At 35.0% G+C, this 25,570-nt stretch overlaps 1 protein-coding gene across 1 annotated transcript in view; it reads right to left on the bottom strand.

Annotated features, from left to right (window-relative positions):
* Positions 1-5,321: 5,321 nt before the first annotated feature.
* The window catches only part of LOC145693176 (dehydrogenase/reductase SDR family member 11-like), a 129,458-nt gene continuing 109,209 nt past the window's right edge, over positions 5,322-25,570 (bottom strand). Inside the window, exons 3-6 of the mRNA XM_081768947.1 lie at positions 21,159-21,288; positions 9,116-9,236; positions 7,180-7,338; positions 5,322-5,464 (exon numbers count right to left, since the gene is read on the bottom strand). Coding sequence (XP_081625073.1) covers positions 5,423-5,464; positions 7,180-7,338; positions 9,116-9,236; positions 21,159-21,288 — 452 coding nt within the window. The 3' untranslated portion in view covers positions 5,322-5,422. The remainder of the gene's footprint in view (positions 5,465-7,179; positions 7,339-9,115; positions 9,237-21,158; positions 21,289-25,570) is intronic.

Genomic DNA, 25,570 nt, shown 5'->3' with positions numbered 1-25,570 from the left:
GATTTTCTTGTTTTCTTGTTTAGAACCAACATGTAGGAGGACGTCAAACAGAACTCTCTCAAAGGGGAGCCATGGTGGGTTAATAAATCATTCTTAACATATCTTTCATACAAGTCCTTTAGTATGAAGGTTCTTCAATTCGAACAAGGACAAACAACAAAGTTAATTTTCATCAATTTATCTAAGCTTGTTATAAAAAATCTCTTGTAGTCTCGCTATCGAGACGAAACGAGATGCGAGCAGTGTCCCCTCTCGTGAGCAACACTAAAAGTAGTCCATATTACTGCTTAGCTTACATTTCTCATGGCTTTCGCTTTCCAGTGTAATCAGGCCATGATTTCAAAACGAGTTAAAACGAGCGAGCCACTTATCAAACTCGACTCAACTCGAAACTCGACGCCAAAAACAGTGAATCGGTTCGGAACTCGACTCGAGAATATTACTTTTGACTCGACTCGAAACTCGACTTGGATTCGAGTCGAGTTTTAGCTTGACTCGTGCCCATCCCTATGCGTTAGAAAAAATGGTTGCTTATTACTATTCTGCTAAACTAATTATATAATAATAACAATGTTGCTATGTAAAATTAAAAATACAGAATATAGAGAAATATTACACCACAACTGACGAAATGAGAACACATGAACTAGGGGTGAATCAAAATTGCCAATAACTCTAAAATCGATACATGCTTTTTAAAGCTAGTTGTTCTAAACTCTATAATCAACGGGACTTTATGATATGCAAACTGATCTAAAAGAACCCTAATATTACATACCATCAACATTACATCAATAAAGTAGGTCTGCTCATCAGAACACCGTTTATTCATATTAAACCCTTACTGAATGTCGTTCATTATGGCACCCTAATTGTTGATAAATATTTCCCGCCGGGGAACCACTTTACTTTTAAATTCTGTTCAGCAGTGGCGTACTTACGATTTTGTTTCGGTGAGGCTTTGCCTGAAAATGTGAAAATTCTGCAAGATATTTATATACTTTACTATAGTAAGTAAGATTTCGGGGAGGGGGCTTAAGCCCGGAAGCCCCACCCCTAAATACGCCACTGCTGTTCACCATCATCTTCAGCTTTTAAGAAAAAGTATTCTTTCAAATGTTCGAACGATAAAATATTTTTGTTCTCCATCTTTATAAAAACAACACCATTCAAAGTAAAATAGACTACCAGTACCATTGCACTCGTAGTTCACTCACTGAATGTATTGATTTGGAGCTGTCAAAATCTAAGACAAAATCTTCCAGGTACTTGCAATCAGTACACGAAATTTCCCTGAGGCAGGGGCGGATCCAGGACCGACTTCTGGGGGGGCGGTGGGTTGTCATATTGCTACTTTTAAGGACTCCAAACTTTGGGATGGGTTTTATTCATATATATAAAATAAAGTTTCCTCTTCTGGGGGGGCGAACGCCCCCTGGATTCACCCCTGCCCTGAGGCTGTCCTCATCTTCCAAAAGCAGCAAGTGGCACTATATTTTGTTATGTAAATAAACAAATCAAATTGTATCTATGAATGTATTTGCAAGCCTACCAACGTAAAGTTCGTAAGGCGAAACGGGAAAATGCACATCGAGATTTCCCGTTACGCCTTACATTAAGATGAAAAGTGATAACAGGTTTTACATGCTAATTTCATTGCTAGAGGTCATAAGGCGAAACGGGAAAAGGCGAACAGTGCAGGAATTGTCGGTCACTGACATCGTTCATGCTCCATTGTTCCATTCTGAGAAATTCACTTACAGGAAAGAAACATTTGTTTCCGAAAAAAAAAATACACATATTGTAGTTACTCATCCGAAATGTAACGCGAAAAAGTAACGCAAACTAGGTACGTTACTTAAAAATTTGTAACGCGTTACCGTTACAGTTACTTTGTAAAAAATGTAACGCATTACTAGGAAACGTTACTTAAAAAGTAACGCGTTACAAGTAACGCGTTACTTGCGTTACGTTACTTCCCAAGACTGCTTTATAGTATTTCTTGGTTTCGTCACATCACCTTACACGAAGATGTTTCCTAGTTTCTCCTTCTCTCTTGGTATCCAGTTCAAAAACTGCTTTTCTTTATGGATCATAATTTCTTCTCGTAAGATATCCGACCCATTGCCACTTCAATGCGTTTATTTTCATGATAATATATGTCATTCCTATCCAAATTGTGAATGAACGATAAACAACACAAATATTGATTGTGTCCGTGCATCGTGATAAGCAGTATCCAAGGTGATGACGGCCTATAGAACTCATGACAAACTCATGACTCTATTTAGTTGGCTAAGAGTAATAGTCGGAAGAGAAAATTCTCAGTGATGATCACCGAGCATTGATGATAATTATCACAAAGTACCGTGCAGAGAATACGGCAAAAATAACTGACGAACTCAATTAGCACTTGAAACAGCCTATTGCAACAATCACATTCATCCAGAAATTGTATAACTTCATATTCACTTTTGAGTTGCAATTTCCTAATTGCTGATCACTAATAATAACGGTTTAGTGCAAAGGGAATGATATGAAGAATGTGCCAAGTGAACTACCGATGATTGGAAACATGCAATGTGGTCCCGAAAGTCTTCCTTCATTTTATAAGGTAACCAATAAAGTTCTGTCGCTTTTTCACCCACCACCTTCGAACATCGATATATACCTAAGACGTACCTGTAAGATCAAAAATAGTCAGCATCAGCATCGACGACCTTCTGCCAACGTTCTAGAAAGCCATGGATTCCATCAAGGTAGAACTTGGTGGGTCGTGAAGCCAAGAAGGTACCAAGGCATTTCCACTAAGAATTTGACCTGGTGTTCTCTAAGGTGATTGTCCAAGGAATGGAACAGGTAATAATCGGACGGTGCAATGTCCGGGGAGTATGATGGATGCAATAGTGTTTCCCATCCAATTCGTAGAATGGTGTCCCGGGTCATTCTAGCCACGTGGTGCTTAGCGCTGTCCTCCCCATTGCGATTCAGAAATGCTGGGTTCAGAGTTCTGAGATTTTCTTGAACACGGCTCAACTCCTGACAGTACACAGTCGTATTGATGCTCAGGCCAGCTGGTAGCAGTTCCTGGTGCACGATGCCGCGAGCAGTCCACCAAACACATAGGATAGCCTTCTTCTGGTGCAGTGCTGCTTTAGGCTGTTTTAGAACCGGTTCATGAAATGCTAACCAATGATGACGGTGCCGTGGAGCTTTATACAGGACCCACTTCTCATCACATGTCAACATCCTGTACAGAAATAGCTCCTTCCTCAGACGAGATAGCAAAGAAACACAGGTGTCTGCCCGCGTTGCCTTCTGGTCCGGAGTCAAATCATGTGGGAGCCATCGACGCGACTTGTAGTGCTTCCCAAGTTGATGGAGGTGCTGCCGAATGGCTTCTCCACTCATACTGAATTGTAGTCCCAGTTCCTCACATGTCTAGCCACTGTTCGCCTCAGTTGCTGCCTGAATATCTTCATTTTGTACATCTGTTGATCTTCCGGCACGTGGTGCGTCTGCAAGTGTTTCGTCACCATCCTTAAACTTGTTAAACCACCGCTGCCCAGTCTGCGTACTCACGACACCCTCACCAAAGGCTTGGCATATCTTCTGCCCCGCTGCAGCGGGGTTTGACCCCAGTTAGAACTAGTACAACTTACGCGCCCTTATAATGCTCAGTGGAGGTCCCTCTGCACTCTGTCCTTACGCAAGTTCATGTTGTAACTGAACTGCCACAACCAGGTAGTATATTGGATATACTCAACGAACAACTGCCCTTCGTCTTATCTCCATTCGCATTCAACTCACGGTGTGAGGGCCAATTGAACACAGACCTCCACAAAAAAGCGACAGACTTTCTTGGTTACCTTTATATTTACAACAACACGTGCTTATGCATGGCAGACATCCAAAGGAGCTTATGCTCGGAACCGCTTTCTCCGTATCGTGAAATATCCCTATGATGACAACTTTGTATAGCTTTAACTTCCGTGAACGTTACAAGATTTATAAAAAAAATGACATAATTTCCTTTGTGGCTTTTCAATATGTCCTATTGTTTAGGATTGACAATGAAATGAAGTTATCCGCAAATATTAGAAACATCTTTCAGAATAGTTTTCGTAATAAAGACAAAAATCATACAATGTTGCATGGATTTGTTGGGATTGTTACGAATTACTCCTATTGGTTACTGATAGATTCGCTCAAGAAAAGATGGTGGTGAAATTCTCCAACTTGGAAATATCCTTTGCTCGCTTCTATAGTTAACGCAATAATTTCTGTATGAACTATAGAACAAATTAACTTAGCTTAATAATGAATGGAGCTTCGAAATTTGTGATAAGTGATCTAACAATGACAGCAGATACTAATAATTAATTGTAATGGAAAATGTAAAGAAGTGAGTTTTGTTTTACATTGTGAAATTTCAGTAGACTTTCAAACTTTGTGAATCCAATAATAAAACCAGAAGTAATATATCTATGACTTTCGGCTGCAAAAGAGAGATAAAGTCGAATATACAGCCTGGTCTTAGGAAGCTTAATTCATATCAAAAATAGTTTTTTTTAGCTATAATTTACAATTATTACTATGTAGGAATCTAGTTCGCCCCATGTAAATCTACAAGCAACAGGTAACGAGACACACATGATGCCGAAAATGGCCAAGTTGGTGACGCGAAGCATTTCGTTGTTATGTTCATTTTGTTTGTACTTTACGAAGTTGTTACTGATCAATGTGATGATAACACATTGTGCTCCAATTCTTCATAATATACATAATATTAATTTTACAAACTGTGTAAATTAAGACCAATCTTTCTCGCAAATGTTCAGCTATAATGGCCAAGGCTAGAACATTTATTTCTTTTCTTTGAGTGTGTGCTTCACATTTCCTGAATTGCTACGTCAAAAAAGAAGTTAGAGGAGGATCATGGCAGTTTCCTTAGTTTCTACCAAGTGATCTGCGGATGGAAATGATCATGCTTTCGATTATGATGATATCTTCCGATGGAAGAAGTTAAAAAAAAAAAAAAAAAAGCACTGAAATTAGGATGGTACAAGCATTCTACACTAAGAGATATGTGTGAAGTGTTTTGGATGCATGAGACGTGTGTCTTCTGGAAGAATACTGAACGTGTATCTGACAGAAACGACAAGTACTTGAAAACACCAAAGCATTATGGCTACTATAGAGAAACCCTATTCCAATCTTACCATATATAGTTATTAAACAAACTACAAGAGCAAATTCTGTACTTGTAGGGGTTACAAGGTTTTCAAGTAACTAGGGCGTCAAAAATAAACAGGTTTGAGAATCAGTAGTAAATATTCTTTATTAAATTTCAAGTAACGTCGGGCATTTGAGTGTCAAAGAGACTTTCAATTTAAAATCGTAAGACTTCACTATCACATCATTACATATTATCTTCTGTTGGTCGAATAATAATATCATGAACCTGCAAGAAAGAAAAAATATTTTCTTATTACTACATCAACGAAGAAACTTTTAAAATTCTAAGAGTAATAACTAATAATAAATAGTGAAATATAAAATATAACGAACGAAATTATATTTTAATTTTTTATTGTATTGACTTGATGTACAGCTATGTTCATTTTAAAAATAAGGGAAAAAAGTCTTTTCATCCACTTGCAAAACTGCATCAAATAGAAATTGCAAATTCCTTTCTGCGTCTGGATTTAATCATAAATTTAACTTAAGCTTGCAAATGATTGGAAGTAAGTAGAAAACAAAACAGTAGTAGTTGTAAGTTTTACATTTCACGACGTGGCGAGGTGAGATGCGCATACTTAGTTTCACGCAATGGAACGCACAAATGACGTACATTAAAAGTAAATAAAATTGCTTTCGTGTGCTCAACAAAGGACACCTAAGAACACTATTAATCTGCGGGAATAAACACAAAGTATTATAGTAAGTGATCTCCCATAAAATAACACAATTTTACTACGCAGATTGGGTGCATTCTATTGTACTTGCACATGGTATAAAATTATTTCTCATGGACAATGAATTGCACTATAACGTCATAGAATGTGATGATGTGTCATGAGGAAGTAATTATGACTATAATTGTCCCCGTTGGTCTCCTGGCTAACCGCGCAACATTAGAGCACGTGGTTCCGGGTTCCATGCCGCTAGAAGAGCATTAAACGCATTACGGTGATTAGGATTCCACCTTAAACTGTCGATCTAGGTTTCATACAGTCTCGGTGCTGAAAAGGACGATAAGCTTCAATAACAAACAACTAGGACTGTAAAGCAGATAGGATAGAAAGTACTGTAATATTCATTGCAACTTAATAACAGAGGATGGAAAGATCTTAATCACATACTTTACACTTTTTATTACTTATATGTGAAGTAACAACACTTAAACACATTATGTACTCGTCAGAAAATGCAGCTTCCGTTTTTTTTAAATTAATATTCCACGATTATGCATTTTAAGGAAAGAAGACGGCTAATAAATATGCAAAAAAATTATAATGAAAATATTGGGGAATAAATGAAGATAAAATTGACTTGGAAACAAACGGGAGCGCTCCACGAAAACCCATGAATATGATGCTACCTGTATACATTACAACGCACAGAAAAAAAAAAGTGCTGTAGCATATTCTTTTGTGTATTATCAAATAGTAAATGGCTTGGAACACAAGTGATTTTTTTTAAATGACACATGTCAAGTTTTGTCAGACACGAAATTAACAATATTGTGTTTGCTACGCATAGATACACATTTTTTTGGAGATATCTACACCTGTCAAACTGATGCCTATACTGGGTATATTATCAATAAATAGACGTTTTTGGAGAAACTATAGTGTGACTTCATTTTTAAGAGCCGCCTCGAAATGTTGATAATATACTACGTTTTTCTATTAACAATCTCGAACCAATCTCGAACCGAAATAAATGTAAGGAGGAATAAACATGAAATTCGGATCATTATGCAGTAACCAACCGTTATCGACTACACATGATGTTATGTATTTAACTGAGGATGTCAAAAAATACTGGCGTCTTCATTTTAATCAAAATTGAATATTCACCTTTATTCCTCTATACTCTTTAATTAATACTAACGAAATCGGTCGCAAAATTTAATTTTTTGGGTTATAATGAAATAATTCACCTTAAACTTACCTGCGCATGTTGTGGTGCCGCTAGGACAAATGTCACTACTTGCGCCACATCCTCCGGTTCCATACACTTGAACACTGAATACCGATCCTTTTCCTTTTCTGGATTATCTTTGAACATTTCACGAGCGAACTCCGTTACCACACGACCAGGGCTAATTGACTAACGTAAAAAGTAAATAAGAAAAGTCAACTAATCCAATCGCTCACAATTTGAAAAACAATTTTTAATTTCACACAACTAAATTATTCGTATACTTTTGTTCTCTTTTTACTATCGTTTAAGAAATACTCAAAAGCTGCAAAAGTAAAAAGCTTAGCAGTCTTGAAGACAAAGGCACACATCTCAGACACTAGATATAAGTGAATAATTTTTCTTCTAATCCTTTGTGTCATCGATTTTATTCTTAGTTGTTAATAAAGGAGAGACAGAAATTAGGTCTACAAAAATAGCTGATGTAGATGGAAACGGCAGACCACGTTGTTTCCCAATATATCCTTTCCCAAGCGGGAAATGTATCAAACACTCACTCACTTGTAATAATTCAATCCAATCAACATCGGGAAAAACATGCTGAGGGAATGAATTTCGACCATTACATTCGCGGAAGGACGGAGTACTAAAGTAAGCAGTCCCAGGAACAAGAATACATTATAGGCGTCATCGATTGGGAAACGAAGCCACAGAAAACGCTAAGAGAATAGCTGTCCTTTAAAAGAGTCAGAGGGAGTATGAAGGAAATGGTGACGAATTATTGTCAATGCAAAGGGGGGTCGCGGAACAATTCGTGCATAGAATACATCGAAGTTGACTTAATACTGGGAATAAAGCCTCGGTTCCGATAGGCATTAAAATAAAGTGATAGGGAGTTAAACAAACAGCATTTGGCAGTGTAGGAGTGAAAGTACACAAACGAACCTCTCACCCAACTAGAACTACCTGTTTTTCTGCAACCTTCAACTGACAACTGACCACACATTGCTATAATGCATGAGGGATCTTCCTGAGTTTTCTGTTACAAACACTGCAATGCTAACAATTGATAATGCACATTGCGAGTGTTGTTTTTGTGTATCGTCTGAATAGTATAGCAAATAAGGTGAAACTTTACATTAATCAACTGACATCAGGAGTAGTTTTCACAATGAGCACTCTTGAGTTTTAACTGGGTTATTTCACAATGACTGATTCCCCTGCTATTCTGTCAAATGAAGGGCTAGATACCACAAGTAAGCATAGAGTTTGTGATAATATCGTTTTATTTTACATAATGCTCAAATTTTAAACGGAGTGCCAGTATCCTAAATAAGCACTATACTAGCTCGCGCAATAATCTAATTTTAGGCTAATTTTAGGCAGGTCTTTAATCTAATGTTTTACATTTATTTCTAGTCCAAAATTGTATTCAAGTTAATTTGTACACTAAAATTTGACACTAATTGTCCATTTTTTCTGGCAAAAGGAGAAGACTATTGCTTTAAGGTGTGCATTGTTCATTTTTAAACACGAAGACTGCAAACGTGTGATTTTAGAGATAATAAAACATACAGTCTTCAATTCTACGAAACGAAGGACAATCAGCCAGAAAAGCTACACAAATTGGCTATTGTAACAAAAATGTATCATTCCATCTCGATAATCCCATACGTTACATTATCCTCTCGCCATCTTCTTCTTTATGTACTTGTGTAAAGATTTTTATACGTTCCATCATAATATTCAAGATTTTCATAATATCGATACATATATGGATACATCTAGACAACAGAAATAAAGATCTAGAGGAGTACATTTCCAACTCGTTAAAAATTTCAAAACTTTGATTGGAGAGACTTCACCGTTTCCTTCACTTTTAGTGTAGCAACTAACTAAACTTATCACATACGAAAATTACAATAAACAGTGCTTGAGTACAACATATGATACGAGTACTACTTACTGATACTCTGATGTGGCTGTTGATGCTTCGCAATTCCCTTCTGTATCCTTCTGTGAGAGCAGTGACAGCGTGTTTAGTGGCGGCATAAAAATGAGACCCATAAACACCATGACCCGATATGCTGGAATAATTTAGGAAATGAACAATAATTATTAGAATGCACTATAAATTATACATGTTAAGGTGTTTTTTCAGAGTACTTCCAGATTTGAAAGCGTCACAGATTCCAAGCATAAGTCGCATAATTAACACATAAAATAAGTAATAAAGTAAAACCACGAACAACAAGCAATCAGCTGATTTCAAAATGACGATTCAGGAGAAGGTATCGTGTCTTTTTGGCATGAGTAATTTAAATCGTATTGTATTGTTTTAAATGTAATACATGCTCCGACAGAAGATAAGGATGACGACATAAAAGACAGTTTTACGAAGAAGTGGAACGGATAATTGACCAACCATATGATACCATATGAAAATTCTATTAGGAGATTTCAATGCGAAAGTAGGACGAGGGATATTTTCAAACCGATTATTGGGAAAGAAAGTCTGCATAAGGAAAATAATGAGAACGGTGTTAGACTCGTGAACTTTGCAACATCCAAAAACCTTATCGTCAAGAGTACAAAATTCCCACATCGCGACGTTCATAAATACACTTGGACCTCACCAGACGGAAAAATACATAATCAAATTGATCACGTTTTAGTAGATAGAAGAAGGCAATCTAGCATAGAGTTCAGTCGTTTAGAGGGGTTGATTGTGACACTGATCACTACCTGGTAGCAGCGATAATGAGAGAAATTATCGTTAAATAAAGGAAATATTCAATGTCTGAAAACGGAGGGATTTAATTTAAAGAAATTAGAAGAGAGGCCAGGTAAGAGAGCCAGAGACGTTTCGAATAGATTCTGGGTTTTAGAAGATTCGGAGTGCACTAGTGTTGAGGATACGTGGATTCAAATTAGAGATAACATTAAAATTTCAGCAAAAGAAAAATGGGACACGCGGAAATATGTAGGAACAAACCATGGTTCGACCAGGAATACATTAAACTAGCAGAGAAGAGAAAACAGTGAAACTTACGTTGGCTACAAAATCCGAATGAAATAACTACACAGAACAAAGAAACGGGATCTTTTGAAAGCTAAAATTAGGGAACTTGAAGATAATAGTAAAAATAAAAACATTCAGAACATTTATAAAAGATCAACGAATTTAAGAAAGGCTATCAACCTCGTGCTTATATTTAAAGAAAGCTGACGGGACAATTCTCACTGATACAGATAGCATCTTAAATAAATGGAAAGATTTCTTTGATGATTTGCTTAACATGCAACCAAAACCTAATGTGCGTGGAGAAAGGGAGATGCACACCGCAGAACCATATATTCCAGAAAATAACCGAATAGAAGCAGAAATCGCTATAAAGAAATTAAAGAAACGCAAATCTCCGGATGTAGACGCAATTCTGGCTAAGATAATTTTGGCTGGAAGCGAAAAATTGTAAAACGAGATACAGAAACTTATTCTCCTTATCTGGAACAAGGAAGAATTGCCGCAAGATTGGAAAGAATCAATCTTTGTTCCAATTCACAAGAAAGGCGACAAAACTGACTAATAATTATCGAGGCATTTCTCTTCTGTCAACATCCTATAAAATCCTTTCAAATATTCTATTAGCAAGATTGATCCCATAAGCAAATGAAATTATTGGAGATTATCAATGGGGATTTAGACGAAATCGATCAACTATCGACAAAATATTTATCATTTGACAAATACTCGGGAAGAAGTGAGAATACAATACCCCGGTACAGCAACTATTTATTGATTTTAGAAAGGCTTACGAATCGGTTAGGATTGAAACATTGTACATTCTTACAGAATTTGGAATACCGAAAAAGCTAATTAGATTAATTAAGATATCTAAATGAATCCCAAAGTAAAGTCCGGGTAGGAAAATTTTTGTCCACTAGCTTTCACGTCGAGAATGACCTGAAACAAGGAAATGCGTTGTCGCCATTATTATTCAACTTTGTCCTGAATACGTTATATAAAGAAAATCAAAGATAGCAAACAGGATCTAGAGCTGAATGGTATTCATCAGGTTATGGCGTGTGCTGATGATGTAAATTTAATAGGGGATGATAGGAGAACAATAGAAAGAAATGCAGAGGTCTTATTAAACGCTTGCAGGGAAAATGCAGAGAAAACTAAATACATGGGTTTAGAAGTAAATGCAGAGAAAACTAAATACATGGAAGTTCGTCGGGACCGTAATTCGGCAAATTATGGATGCGTTAAAATATCAAATAATACTTTTGATAAAGTGGATACTTTCAAATATCTAGGATCTATAAATTAACAGACGAAAACCATATTTAAGAAGAAATTAAATGTCGACTAAAACCAGGGAATTCGTGTTATTATTCGGTTCAAAATCTCTTGTCGCGAATCTTGTCGAGGAACTTGAAGCTTCTGTTTCGTATATTTTGTAACTTTAAAATACAGAAATTTAATGCTAATTGAATAAATGATTATATGATATTGCTTATTGTTTATCCTCGGTAGAAAGACAGTACTACTTTAGACGCATCTTGATTTTTATTGAAACAAGTTACATAGAGAAGGTCACAAAATAATAAATATAGAAATTGTAAATTTTAACAATTTACGCCTGTCATGGAGTAAGACCTCCATACACGAACTTCTTATGTGTTGCTTCTTAGCGTAATTAATGAAGTACTTAGAGGAAAGTTTGTTGGTATAGGCTGAGGTCTATACTGCCAAGATTCCAATTCTAGTGGTCGATTAACTATGTTGTTCTGACTGACCAAATAACTGACCCTTTGTTTACCATTTGTTTCGTTTAAATACCTGTTTTTGGCTTTTCACCTGTATAAGTTCCTTATTTTGTTTTTGTATTTTGACATTTTCACTTTCACTTTTAGATTTCACTTCCTTGAAAGTGCGTTTACGGAAACCCAGCCTGTTTGTTTCTTTTGTTTTTAATTTTAAAAGTTGTTTAATATACATTGATGAGTCGAATTTACATTACACTTCAAATATATAAAACAATAATCATGCCTATTGTTCTGTATGGTTGCGAAACATGGTCGCTTACTCTGAGGGAAGAACGTAGATTAGATTGAAAGTATTTGAGAACAAGATCTTGAGACCCAAGAGGAATGAGGAATGGGGAATGGCGGAAACTTCATAACGAGGAACTACATTATTTATAGGTAGGGCGACCATACGTCCCGTCAGTAGATTGAAAAAGTAGTGTTTGTCCCGTTTTATCAAGTGAAAGAGGTAAATAACATATCCAGACCTTACGAGAATGGCGAGAGATGCTGGTAGCTTGACACCGAGCGGGCGAGGGTATTGGTTGGGTGTTTTCAACATTGAAAAACTCAGATAAACGCAAGGAGGTGTTTGTTGTCTACAGAAGAGTTTTTTCTTGTGATGATTGAGTGCGTCCCGAGAAGACTGTTGTGCAGTTTAAGTGCGAAAACAGAAACCGTGTATTTGTTTCCAGACGTGTGGACGAAGGGCAACATGCGGATATTTTAAAATTAGTGATCCTTATCTATTGCTAAGCCTACACTCTTATAAATAATTTCTGCTTAGTACACTCGGACTTAATTGGCTCATCACATCTCCCTCTACAATGAGCATTTTGATGAGATGGCAACTTTAGACCTCCCAAGTTAGTAAACCTGACTTCCTGAATGCAATAGGAACTTCAAGTAATTACGGTTGGAGTAATTTATGTATTCAATTAATTATCCATCTTAGGAACTCTTGAGTTCATATCTTTGTTACGCGATACAAAACGTTTCAATAACTGCCGTTTGTACGTAATATATATTTGCTCGACACAGAAAGTGAATTTCAATTTTTCTCCTATAAAAAAAAGTCTGATTAAACTAGTCCTCTATGCCACAAATTACGTGATTATGCTACAATAATTTAAAATGAATTTTAAACTACAAATTTGGTATTTGTTTCACAGATTTTGGTAGTTTATTACATAGTATAGTTTTATTCTCATGTGGTGTAACGAGTTTTAAGTTTTTGTTAGAAGGAAGTCTTGCATACGAATATGGCTTATGGTTTTATTCTTGTGTTCGTTTACATTATCCGAATTTAGTGAAAAATTTCGTTTCCACTAAATATATTTGCAGATATACATGAATGTGTTTGTTTCCAGAATGTATATACACAGTGGTCTACTATTACGTATTGTTAGTTGTCCCGTTTTTAGCTGTTAAAATTACAGGGACCCTATTTATACGGTTTCCCAAACATTGTTAGGGTCATCAAGTCTAGGAGGCTCAGGTGGGCAGGTCATGTAGCCAGGATGGAAGAAAGTAGGAAGGCTTTCAAAGTCTCAGCTTGAAGACCAGTTGGGAAACGACCATTAAGAACACCTAGGTGCAGATGGAAGGACAATACTAAGATAGATCTCTCAGAAACAGAAATACTGTGCAAAGTAGAAACTGAATGTACAGGCTGTCCAATATACAATGCAATCCGGAGTTCGGGATAGTAGAACTTTTGAACCTGAAGCGGTACACAAATAATGGTTATACCAAAATGAAGCTTTGTTTATGTATATATTTTTAAAGTAGGAAGCAACGATTGAAGTACACTAGGAACCACACAGTGTTGCCAGATGTAACCGAAGGTGTAAATCATTTTTTCGTTTGTTTTGCAAAATATGTAAATTGACTCATAACTCATACGTATGAATGTTCTGTCGTTAATTTTCAGTTTGTTTAGCTGGAGTAACTTGTAAACTATGGAGCAGATAAAATAATTTTTTATTTCCACAGATAACTAATCGGATGAGGCCTCTGTAAGGGGGAACTAGGGAAATCGTAGTTTTCATAAATTAACACTCTGAATTGGCAACCTTGCTGATGTTTCAGTGCATCAAAAGGTGTGTTAAGGATCTGTCTACATTATGGAATTCCTGAAAACAATGAAAAAGAAACTTTGATATTATCATGATAAAACTTTTACTTACATGCACCCGGCAACACTGCTACTATCACGAAACGAGTTATCAGCTCTACAGCGATGCTGGAAGTGCCTCCTGTTTGGATTCAAACACTGGTTCACACGTTTCATTATGTTGGCAGCAACTTTACGAAGAGTAGAAGTGTTAATGTTCTCAATGGCACTGCGAATGTTCGTTTCCAAATCTTGTATAGTTCGAGAATATGTTCTTATATACTTCTTGCTCTAAGTAGCCCCATAAAAATGAATAGCAGTGTTGCTGGGTGCATGTAAGTAAAAGTTTTATCATTATAATTTCAAAGTTTCTTTTTCGTTGTTTTCAGGAATTGCATAATGTAAATAGGTCCTTAACACACCTTTTGATGCACTGAAACATCAGCAATGTTGCCAATTCAGAGTGTTAATTTATGAAAACTACGATTTCCCTAGTTCCCCCTTACAGAGGCCTCATCCGATTAGTTATCGGTAGAAAGGAAAAATTCTTTTTTCTGCTACATAGATTACAAGCTACTCCAACTAAACAAACTGAAAGTTAACAACAGAACATCCATACGTATGAGCTATGAGCCAATTTACATGTTTTGCAAAATAATAATAATAATAATAATAATAATAATAATAATAATAATAATAATAATAATAATAATAATAATAATAATAATAATAATAATAATGGATTTAAACCTTCGGTTACATCTGGCAACACTGTGTGATTCCTAGTGTACTTCAATCATTGCTTCCTGCTTTAAAAATATATACATAAACAAAGCTTTATTTTGGTATAACCATTATTTGTGTATCGCTTCAAGTTCAAAAGATCTACTATCCCAAACTCCGGATTGCATTGTGTATTGGACACCCTGTAGTTGGATAAGGATAGAAGTCGGTGGAGAGCTTTTGTGAATGCATTGAACCTTCGGGTTCCATAGGACATAGAGTGAGTGAGTGAGTTGTACTGTGCAGAGAAGTTCAAAATTAAGAAAAAGAAAGCTCCATATGAGTTTGAATCACATGAACGGCATAACCCCCTAACAATGGCAATTTATGCACACTTCCTTTTAACATTTCATAAGCTCAAAACTCTTCAGCGAGGCCACTATTATTCGGAACTCCTATTAACAGATATTGAAAGTCAGAATGATACAGTTGAGGCATACACAACGATGTTTACTTTCGAAAGTGAGACATCCCCACTTCGCCCTTTAGCTGTAACGTTATATACACAAACAGTTTGGTGAGCGATGAATTGGGCACAGAAAGCCCATTTATCGGACTGTAAAGTCACCAGATTTGTAAGCCTGCTACTTCTGGTAGTGGATGTGTTACATCAAAAGTTAAAGGAGCTTTACAAAAATGAAAGAAAATTTTTAAATGTGCATGATCTATATAATAGAGAAACTTCGTGTGATTGTTTAGGACCTCAATTAAGATGTGCAATATTCAATTTTAGAATTGACGAAAAGGAGACAAGAGTGTTTGGACACTAATGGGGAACAGTTGAACGGCTAGTGATGCATGCAAGATGTTTGGACACCAGTTGGACGCCTAGTGATAAACAGCTTTGTGTCGTCTTCAAAATATGCAGTTTAAGAAATACTTTGCAAGAGGTTTCAGGTTAATGTTATTCTCTGTTTAAACTTCATGACGCTTTTAAATCTGAACATTAAATACACCCTATACATTAAACAAAATTTTTATGTAGGCCTAATTATTTACTCAGTACATGAAAACAAAAGTTTTAGTTATTTATACAATACAAAGATCTATAAATCCTATAAAGAGCTGCTAGTCAACTAAAACAGAAAAGGGGGGGGAAAAGGAAAGAAAGAAAACTCTGTAACAAATAAGATGCATGGAATAAGTCGTGAGTGGGAACCCTTCACCCCTGATGGGGATATTCATGAAGCTATAATCTTATGTCAAATTATATTGGAATATATTATCCATTTCTTAATTTCGAACATACTAGGTTCGATCGAAAGGAGAAAACTTTTATCGGACTTCTGAAGAAAATAAAATAAAATAAATAAATACATGACCGTGTTTATTATACATAGAATTCCCAGTCACGACCCCCTTTTCAGTTTTATTAAAAAATAGAAGAAGAAGAAGGTGAAGAAAGGAAAAGGAAGATAGGGTAGAAGAGAAAAGAAGTAAAGTAAGAAGGTGATAAAGAGGAAACTGTTCCTGTATATTTTGAGAAATATGGTAAAGGAAAGTGAATAATTATCGAATTGGGATCATTTCCAATAGCTATTGGGTGAATGTTTGGTATTAAGGTGATCAAAGGTAGACACATGTTAACCCATACATCCCAGACCTAGATCCATTTAACCCCAACTACCGAATTATCCCAATCTAGCTCTGAGATAGATGAGAAAGTTTAATTTAACCGTTTATTCAATATTTCCAGAAGTTCTAGACTAATATCCAATATTTGAAAAAACAAACGACGAAGTTGATGGCAATCGACCACAGAAAAAAAAATCAGAGTAACACATCTATTTGTCGAAGATTTTGACTCTCGAAGTTCTCCTGTGATGATCATTCGTTCAGGTTACTTCGGTCCTTTTTGCTTCCTTCATAGAGCCAACTTAAATTAAGTTAGTATTGACTTTAATTGCCAACTACCATTAATTGTAGTAAGTTACACATATATGTCAAAAGAATTGGTGCACTTAATACTAAACCTACATTTCACTCACACACACATTCATACAGGACAATGTATACTTCAGGTTGTATTTAGTTGAATTAAACTAACCTAACTACATTTCTATAGACATTTATTACATTTCAATAAAAGAAAACTTAGTTTGACATAACAGGAAAAATTTGATACATGAAAAAAAATGTTTCATATCTGCTACATTCAACAATATCAAATAACACATTTCTCTTTCTAGAGATATTAAAGGTTGGATTACATTTAAAAAAAATATTTGACAAAAGACGAAAGACAAAAATTAAAAAAAAAAGAAAATTCAAAGGTCAACATTAAACATATTTAAGATTCAGTGCAATGAATACATATCATTGTGAACAAAAAAAGAAAAAAATATAATTGGTTAATCATTCTTTAAAAAAAAAAAAAAGCACTTTAGTAGCATTTTATTGAGTCTCTGTCCCAAGAGGAGAAATTTCGACAATTTTATGAGTCTTTGTTCTCACGTCGATAATAACTCCTTTTTCAACTCTCTTTATTCACTATGATTGGTGTCCATGAGAGTATTTAATCGCTTGTCTTAACGACAGACAAAAAATTTAGTTTCTTCATATTATATATAATTTTCATTTCGTCACTTGACGCACTTGGTATAAAATTTCAAAGTTTATCGAGATTTAAAATATCGAGTCCAGTCCCAAACATTGGGAACTTATTTCCATTATACGATATCTCAATGGACCCATCGTAGGTCCTGTATTCACATTACTAAATTATTAACCAAACTCAGTTCAAATTAAGGTCACTGAATTTTTATTTCTAGTATAGATCACGGAGTCAAGAGATTTTAGTCACTGAGCTGACGAAAGCCAAATAGTTATGTTTCCAGTCGTAGGGGAAGGATTTGTTTCATAGTTTACTGATAGAAGGATTTGTTGGTGGGGCGCACTGTTTCGTAGTTTACTGGTTTCACTATGATCTCGTAAAATAACTTTGGGTAAGGATTAGGGCTATTTTTACTTTTCTTACGACCTGCTACTTGTTCTATTTACATGCAGTATTTAACATAGTATTCAACTTGAATAGTCACGAACATTAATAACAACTCAATAAGGTGTCATTTATTACAATTTACGCGGTAATACTGTATATCACAAATAGTTGGTCAGTGTCGGGTGTCAAAAATCTATGGCAACCTAAAACAACCAGGGTAAATACCGAGCCCTTTACATACATACTCGTATATATATATATATATATATATATATATATATATATATATATATATATATATATTCATATTCCTCAATATAATCAATTTCACTCTAATATCAATCTCAGTATTTCGTCGACGTTTAAATTCTACATAACCTTTTTATATTCAATAAGTATTCACATTTTATTGGCTCAAAGACAAAACAAAAACCTTGACTAACAAAATTCTTTTTCTTTTCATAAGGTTGCAACATTGAAATGTATATGTATAAACCCGATAATTAATAATAATTTTCAATTTACTAAGGTCCGCGTATAAAGAAATGGTTGATATTATTTAGTAAGTTGACACAAGAGGTGGAAATACAACAAATAGAGCAGGCACGTAACCCTTTAAACTATGTAAGTACATATATAGATGTATATACAGAGAAAAAAATCACTGTTATTCGAAACTAGTGGGCCCAAACTACTAATACATACATACCATATAGCCAATCAATAGAAAGAAAAACCAGAAATCAGTCGTCAATGGTTATAATTTGTACTACACTTTACTATCCAAATAGCAAAATCGGTTGGATGAATGTACTGGTGTAGAAGTCAAAACGCGAGAGATTTTTAGCAAACATATTCATATTCTCACTATATAACATACACTAGACCTATCCATTTAAATATAGGTGTCATATCATCTCATTCATATTAATTATCATATTACTAATATATCATTACATTCATTAATTATTTACTCATTTTCGCGCGAAGTAATATTTTACAGACACCCTATTTCATACATTTTACACGCAGGCCATACACATATTTATATTACACACTAATAAATATATAATTATCACAATCTATCACGCTCAAACTACTACACGATAACATTCATCGAACCACGGACTCTTTGTTTCGAAGCACCCAAATTATATTTACTTCGCAAAAAAAATCATACGTGTATTCACTGAAAGTTAAATTGTCAATGATTAATTTATTTCTGATTTGCTGATAAAACTAAAGCAACAATGGAATTTTTCTACAGCCACGGGAAAAGAGAATTTAATACTACATTTTGAAACAAACAGTAACGTCATGTGGACTTCTATTAAGAAAAGAGGCATTCTTTATTTCAGTGGATATTTCGATTGCTACTTGACCTAGCAAGCTGTAATTTTCAGATCTACGAGATCTCATGCTATTTCATCGAAACGTACACTCATTTGACCCGAAACCATGTCCACGGGATGTAATTTGAGAATAAATGGCCAAAATCAAACAATCTAGATCACTAAGTCATGCGATGTCGTAATGTCAACAAACAATTGACTACCGAAAACAGGCACGATGGCGCTGTAGTGGAGGCATAATTTACCGTGTACTGAAATATATACTTGTACTTATTAATCAGAAATCTAATATTTACTCTCGTTTAGTGTGCTTTGAGTTAGACAAATGGAACTAAATTGACGCATATTTAATACACTGTCCTAACCGTAGAAATCACGCACTCACACAGAACTACTAACTACACACACCACTATAAATAACACACATAAAAACTAACTAGACAAGCACCATTTAATTACATGCATATTGAGGAAAAGTACTCCCTTGCTGGTATATAGAGTTGGCTCTATTAAACTTTATGGGGACAAAATGAGAAGGTTAACCCTAGGTCCAATTGACCTGACCCATTATTTAGAACATATTTACTAGAATTTGAAGCCCTGGGGGCACATTAACAAAATTTATTGATGGACCTTTCCCCTGAGAGGGGAAAAGGCCCTAAAACAAACAATAACTAACCCACTCCCCCGCCAGAAATGGTTCAATTTGGAAAGAGAAATAGGAGCCCCTTTTTGTTAGCTTAAGCTGCCATTCTGCTGATTAGTATTACAGTTATGAAACCTACTAAGTACATGCACTTACTAATTTTTAAAAAATCACATTTACAATATACACTATAGAATGTACGAAACCAGGTCTATTTCCCTAATCCCTAACTGAATTTTACTGTTTGAAAGAAAAGGAAAGTAAAATCACTCTTATAAACTGTCTATGCTTCGGCTTGGATAACGAGCAATATGGCGTCTGAAAAGCTGGTTCCTATTTCTCCTTTATTTTACAGTTCACTTGAAAAATGGAAGTTTGTCAGCTCCTAAATCATTGTCAGTCTTTAACTATTAAATTACATTAAATTTTACCTGGATTTAATGAAAATGTCCGTCCTTTCAAGCGGAAATTGAACAATGGATGAACAGTGGTGCTCCTCTTAATGTGTCTTCGATTATTATGATAACATTGCGCCGAAAACGACAGGGATTGGAAAATTCCACCAATGAGTCTTCCAGCCGCGGAAATTAGAATGCGAATAGAAATTTGGCAAATCCAGATATAACCGGATCTGAAAGTGACTATGGACTAGTGAGAGAGGGTAAGGGAAAGTTTAGGTACCTGGCCAAAATCTACATTGGTCTGAAATTAAGAAAATTTATATCCAATGACGGAACTATGTTTCGGTATGACGTCAGAATGGTAAACCTTGTAACTATTCAACTTGTATATGCGAAAATGGGATTTACAATTAATCAAAATATAAATAAATATATTATTGAGTTAAAATATGATTACTAACGAAACCTTTCGATTCATTACATTTAATTTGAAGTAAGGAGAATAAATAAATTGTGTAATTAAACCGAAATCGAAGTAAAAAAAAATACTAGGTACAGGGTGCGTAAAAAAAGTTGCCATTACTCTCAACTGTAATGGTACATTACACAACTCATCTCTGATGATGGGATTGTGTGTGGCTTCTTTCAGGGTCAGAGTGCTTCCAGAGCACTGACAACGTATTATCGATAGTGACGGAAACTACTTATGAACATACTGACAATTTAGTTTTCTAACATTTTCGGTGCATTTCGAAGCCTCAATGAACTGGATTATCAAAGAAGCTCGCTGTTTTTCATTAAACACTGAACTTCAGCTGAAAAAAGTTGTAATACTTTGTTAAGATTCAACAAAGATCCATGTTGAGAATACATCCACTAACTATGTGAAATTAAAATTAACTAAACATCTCAATGCAAGGTTAATATAACTCAATTTGTTTTCTTGTCCATTGTTTACCTGTTCATTAAGATAATATGTCCGTCATCTACATTTCTTTCTCTCATTGATTTAACTGCCTCTCGGGTGCAAAGACATAATGATATTACATTCACATCCATCATATACCGCCACTCCTCTGGGTTACCCTCTGAAAATAATAAAATTATTGGATATTGAAAATGACACGTTAATCGTTTGATGATGATAATGTAGCAGAAGGATATAGGAAACATATCATATCATTGTTAACGAAGGGATAGTGCACTAAGTAGATTTATAAATCAAGTTTCAATATTTATTAATTAGATTCGTAGAACAGTTTAATATGTATTTTGATTATTTATTTTTCTTTTTTAGAAAATTTTGCAATGTATTCTTCATGAAAATGATGTTACTTGAAGCTTCTACTATTCGACTCGATTGGGATTTGTGTCTGTTTGTCCCACGATAACTCTCGTGCCCCACTTTCCGGAACAATCCTATTGTTTGCGATTGCAATCTGTCAAGTATAAGAGAGTAAAAGCGAATAAAATCACTCCATGTTCTAAGTTTACAAATGTGCATGAAAGAAAATTTTCCAATGTTAAACACATAAATATTTTTCAATTATGACAAATAAATATTTTCTTTATCGTATTGCGAATATCCTCCCAATTTTGGGTTAAAATATAGCAGGAATGAAAGTGTAAACTCACCCCTCCTTCTCAATTTCAAAAATTTATTCCATGATAATTCTTGTTAAAAAGTGTTCGATTTGGCCGTAGTATGTTGTAGGTATCAAACATTAGCTGCTTACTTGTATCCTCGTCGCCATAAGTGCCTTTACATCGCAGTGACGGGTATGTGACCGCGCAGTACTCCAAGGAAGGGATGGTTGTATAAGAATTTGTGATTAATTTTGAAGAGTTTTTATTTTGACTAGGGAATTAACATAGGTGAAGGGAGTAAAGACACAGATTTGAAGCATCAGTTCACTGTTATTGAAGCATCAGTGCACGAAAAGATTCGTATTCTCAGTTTTTCTATTTATTGTTTTATATGTTAAGTTAAACACCACAATATGTATCACTGATATCGCAGATCGTATTATTTTTTTTAAAATCGTGTTTGTAACCTATTGTCAAAACATTCATCTCCAGACATGATGTAGAGAGAAGAGAAAGAGATACGTCATCTGTAATATATGCATATGTGATTCACTAAGTAACTGTAGAAATTAGTTAAAGGACACATAAGAGAGCGAAAAGGAGGTCTAGAAGTCTGAACTTTTTAGAGACGTCCTAGATAGGTGAAAATATAGTTAAAAATTGCAAAGGGTATCATGTAATTTACCTTTCTTTTCTTATATTCTAGTATACTTTTTCTTTCACATCCAAACATCTCTATTCAGAATTATGAGATAAAGGTGAAGAGAGAAACATTTCCATTTCAAGAATTATATCAGGAAAAAATTTTTTGACTTAGACTAGACTCGAACTCGCAACCCTTGAATCCATGGCTCAGCGCTCTACCGATTGAGCTAACAACTTCTGTTGGAAAAGCGTGATTTCTACAACTAGCGATTGTAGAATGGTGTGTATTAACCAAGTTTGCTGAGATAATTGCTTCATATGCTATTGCAATAATAATAATAATAATAATAATAATAATAATAATAATAATAATAATAATAATAATAATAATAATAATAATAATAATAATAATAATAAAGCAGAAGAAGAAGAAGAAGAAGAACAGAATTTAAAAAGTCGCATATGTTAAAAGTTTGACGTGCAGAGTAAGTCCTAATGTGAGATTTTATTATTTATATATAATAAATGTAAGCGTGGTTTGTTCGTGCGTGCTACTCAAACTGCGCAACTCACTACCTAGTCCCATAAGGGTAGGTACAGTAGCCTTGCGTCCTCCAACCGTGAAGAATGTTTCGGTTTGAACCTATGCGTGTCCTAAGAGGAAGGAAGAGATTGAAAGAAAGAAAAGTGGTTTAGAAATTATGCAAACGTAGAATATCTCAAAAGGTGAGGTGATAAAGAGTTCAGCGTGTCTTTCAGCTACTACTCTATACAAGACGTGCATCTACGACTTAACGTGGAACCAGAACCACACGACTGCTGACGGGAATCGAAACCCGTATCACCTCTAGTTCTATTATGGGAGACACAGGAACATGTAAAAATAATCGAAAATGAACGATATTAATGTTAAATCCATAGCTTTTGAGTACATGAATTATGTATGATACCCTCTATATCGTTCACATCAAAGTTTAGCATTATCGGCATGGAGGTTTAATGGGAGGGGTGAAAATTAAAAATTCCTAATTGAAAGATATGAGTGTCTATTCAATAGCTTTCGGGGTCGCTGAAATGAGCAATTACACACCCGATACTATTAAAGCCCAAAGATTTACACTTTCGTTAGCAGGAAGTTTATTCATTTACTTAACTCAGGACACCTTAAAGTTAAGGATATGAAACTCGATGCATATATTTCTAATTCCAAATTATTAGATACGTATTGTAGCTTAGACTTCTAAGGAGGGGAAGGGACAATTTACGCAATGATTTGCTTCACATTCGAATAAAATACTGCCCCATGATATTGCGAAAACTCATTTCAAGTGGTGTCATTGCTAATAGTTTTCCGTATTTGTTTATATCCCTACTCATTTATAACAGTACGGTATCTCATTTTTCCTGTGACGGGAGCAACACCTAAGCGAGCATTCAGTAAAGTAAATGCCATTAAAATCTATATTCATAGCACAGTGGTGCAAAGAAAGTTGAGCTCTTTGGCAATCTTTAGCATGGAAAGCGAATAAAGCCACCACTTTGGAAAAGTAGCTAATGAATTTCTCTCCGAAAAATCTCACCCGCACATTTATTTTACAGGTGGTGCTTTATAGCTATACTTAAGTTTGTTGAAATTGCTCCAGTGGGGCGAGACACTGAAGGCATTCGTAATAAGGGGTGAAGGGACATGTAAAAGTAGTCAAATATGAACAATATTAGTATCGAAATCATAGTTTTCGTGGTCGCAGATGAATAGTGACGCTGTCGTTGCTGCTTAGGTACACCTTGTCTCAAAAAGTTTGAGCGCATTCTTTATTGCTATTTCGAGGCAAAAATTTTCTAAGTCCAACTTCGGGTATCTTCGGGAAAAAGTAAACCAGGTTCGAACCTCGAAGCCAACCTTTGCAATCGGGAAAAATCTTGCAGATGTGTTTTTCTTCTTTTAAATATAATAAGACTTGTTACCAATTATATATAAAAAAGCAACATTGATTGAAATACTTAATGATACAATATTTCGAAACTGTATTAATGCCAGCACATGCTTGTTTGTCATTTTGCTCTCCATACTTAATGGAATATTTAGATACGTAAACGAATCTTTCCATATGTAAAAGAATGGTGAAAGTTAACACATAGAACATTATTCTCTCCTGAGTACTAAAATAAGAGTCAAAGTAGAACAAAAACAGCGTTTGCAGTGGATATGAATGTAATTATTATCTTAAATACCGTTATATATCGCTAGAAGTATTGCTCGTGGAGCGCTTGTGTTAGCTCAGTGGTACGCCGTTGGATTTCGAATCGTAAGGTCGAGGGTTCGCTTACCATCTGAGTCAATGTTTTCTTATGAAATTCTATTTTCCGCAATGCATGAAAAATTATATAAAATAATTACATTAAAATACGTCAGTTGTATATATATAACATATAATCATTGCAGAACATAGTGATTATTATGTTTAAAATATAACAGGTGTTCACAGTACGTTGGTATTCTATGATAAATGTGAATGTTAAATACAAATTAAGAAAATAATATCATCTCAATAAATAAATTATGTAGTGTATTTATTTGCAGCTATTTGTCATATAGGGGTTACTTCTGAACATTCGTATTACAGCATGTCATTGATATTCTTGAAAAATTATCCGAGGCATAAAAAGAGGGTATAAACAGAGAATCCAAAGTCGGAACGCTCGCAAGAAATTCATGAGCCCCAAAGGTCACGTGAGCAGACTGGAATTGTCCTTATGAAGCATGCCACAGCAGAAGGTCTTTACATAGATTTTCAATTCAATACCTGATATATGCTTTTGCAATGTGGAAGTGGTGATGCCTTTGGTCGCTCTCTCTCACTTTCTCGCTCGCTCACTCTGTATTTATATATATGAAAGTGGATGTATGTGTGTGTTTCGACATAATTCTGATATGTCTAGAGCAATTTTAACCATATTTCTTACAATCTGGAAAAGAGTACTGTCGGGATATATACCAAAAATGCTAGAAAAGGATCGATATTAGTATCGAATCCATAGTTTCGTGGTCGCTTAGGTAAACAGTTCTACTTTCAATTCAAGTCCAATTAAGCTCCCATTAGCACCCAGGGTGGTTACATAGCGACAAAAAATATCGAA

Source organism: Thermobia domestica, chromosome 8, assembly GCF_964235325.1.
Source record: "Thermobia domestica chromosome 8, izTheDome1.hap1.1, whole genome shotgun sequence".
Lineage (NCBI taxonomy): Eukaryota > Metazoa > Arthropoda > Insecta > Zygentoma > Lepismatidae > Thermobia > Thermobia domestica.
Note: the sequence above shows the minus strand (reverse complement) of the source record. Positions and strands in the feature narration are given on the sequence as shown.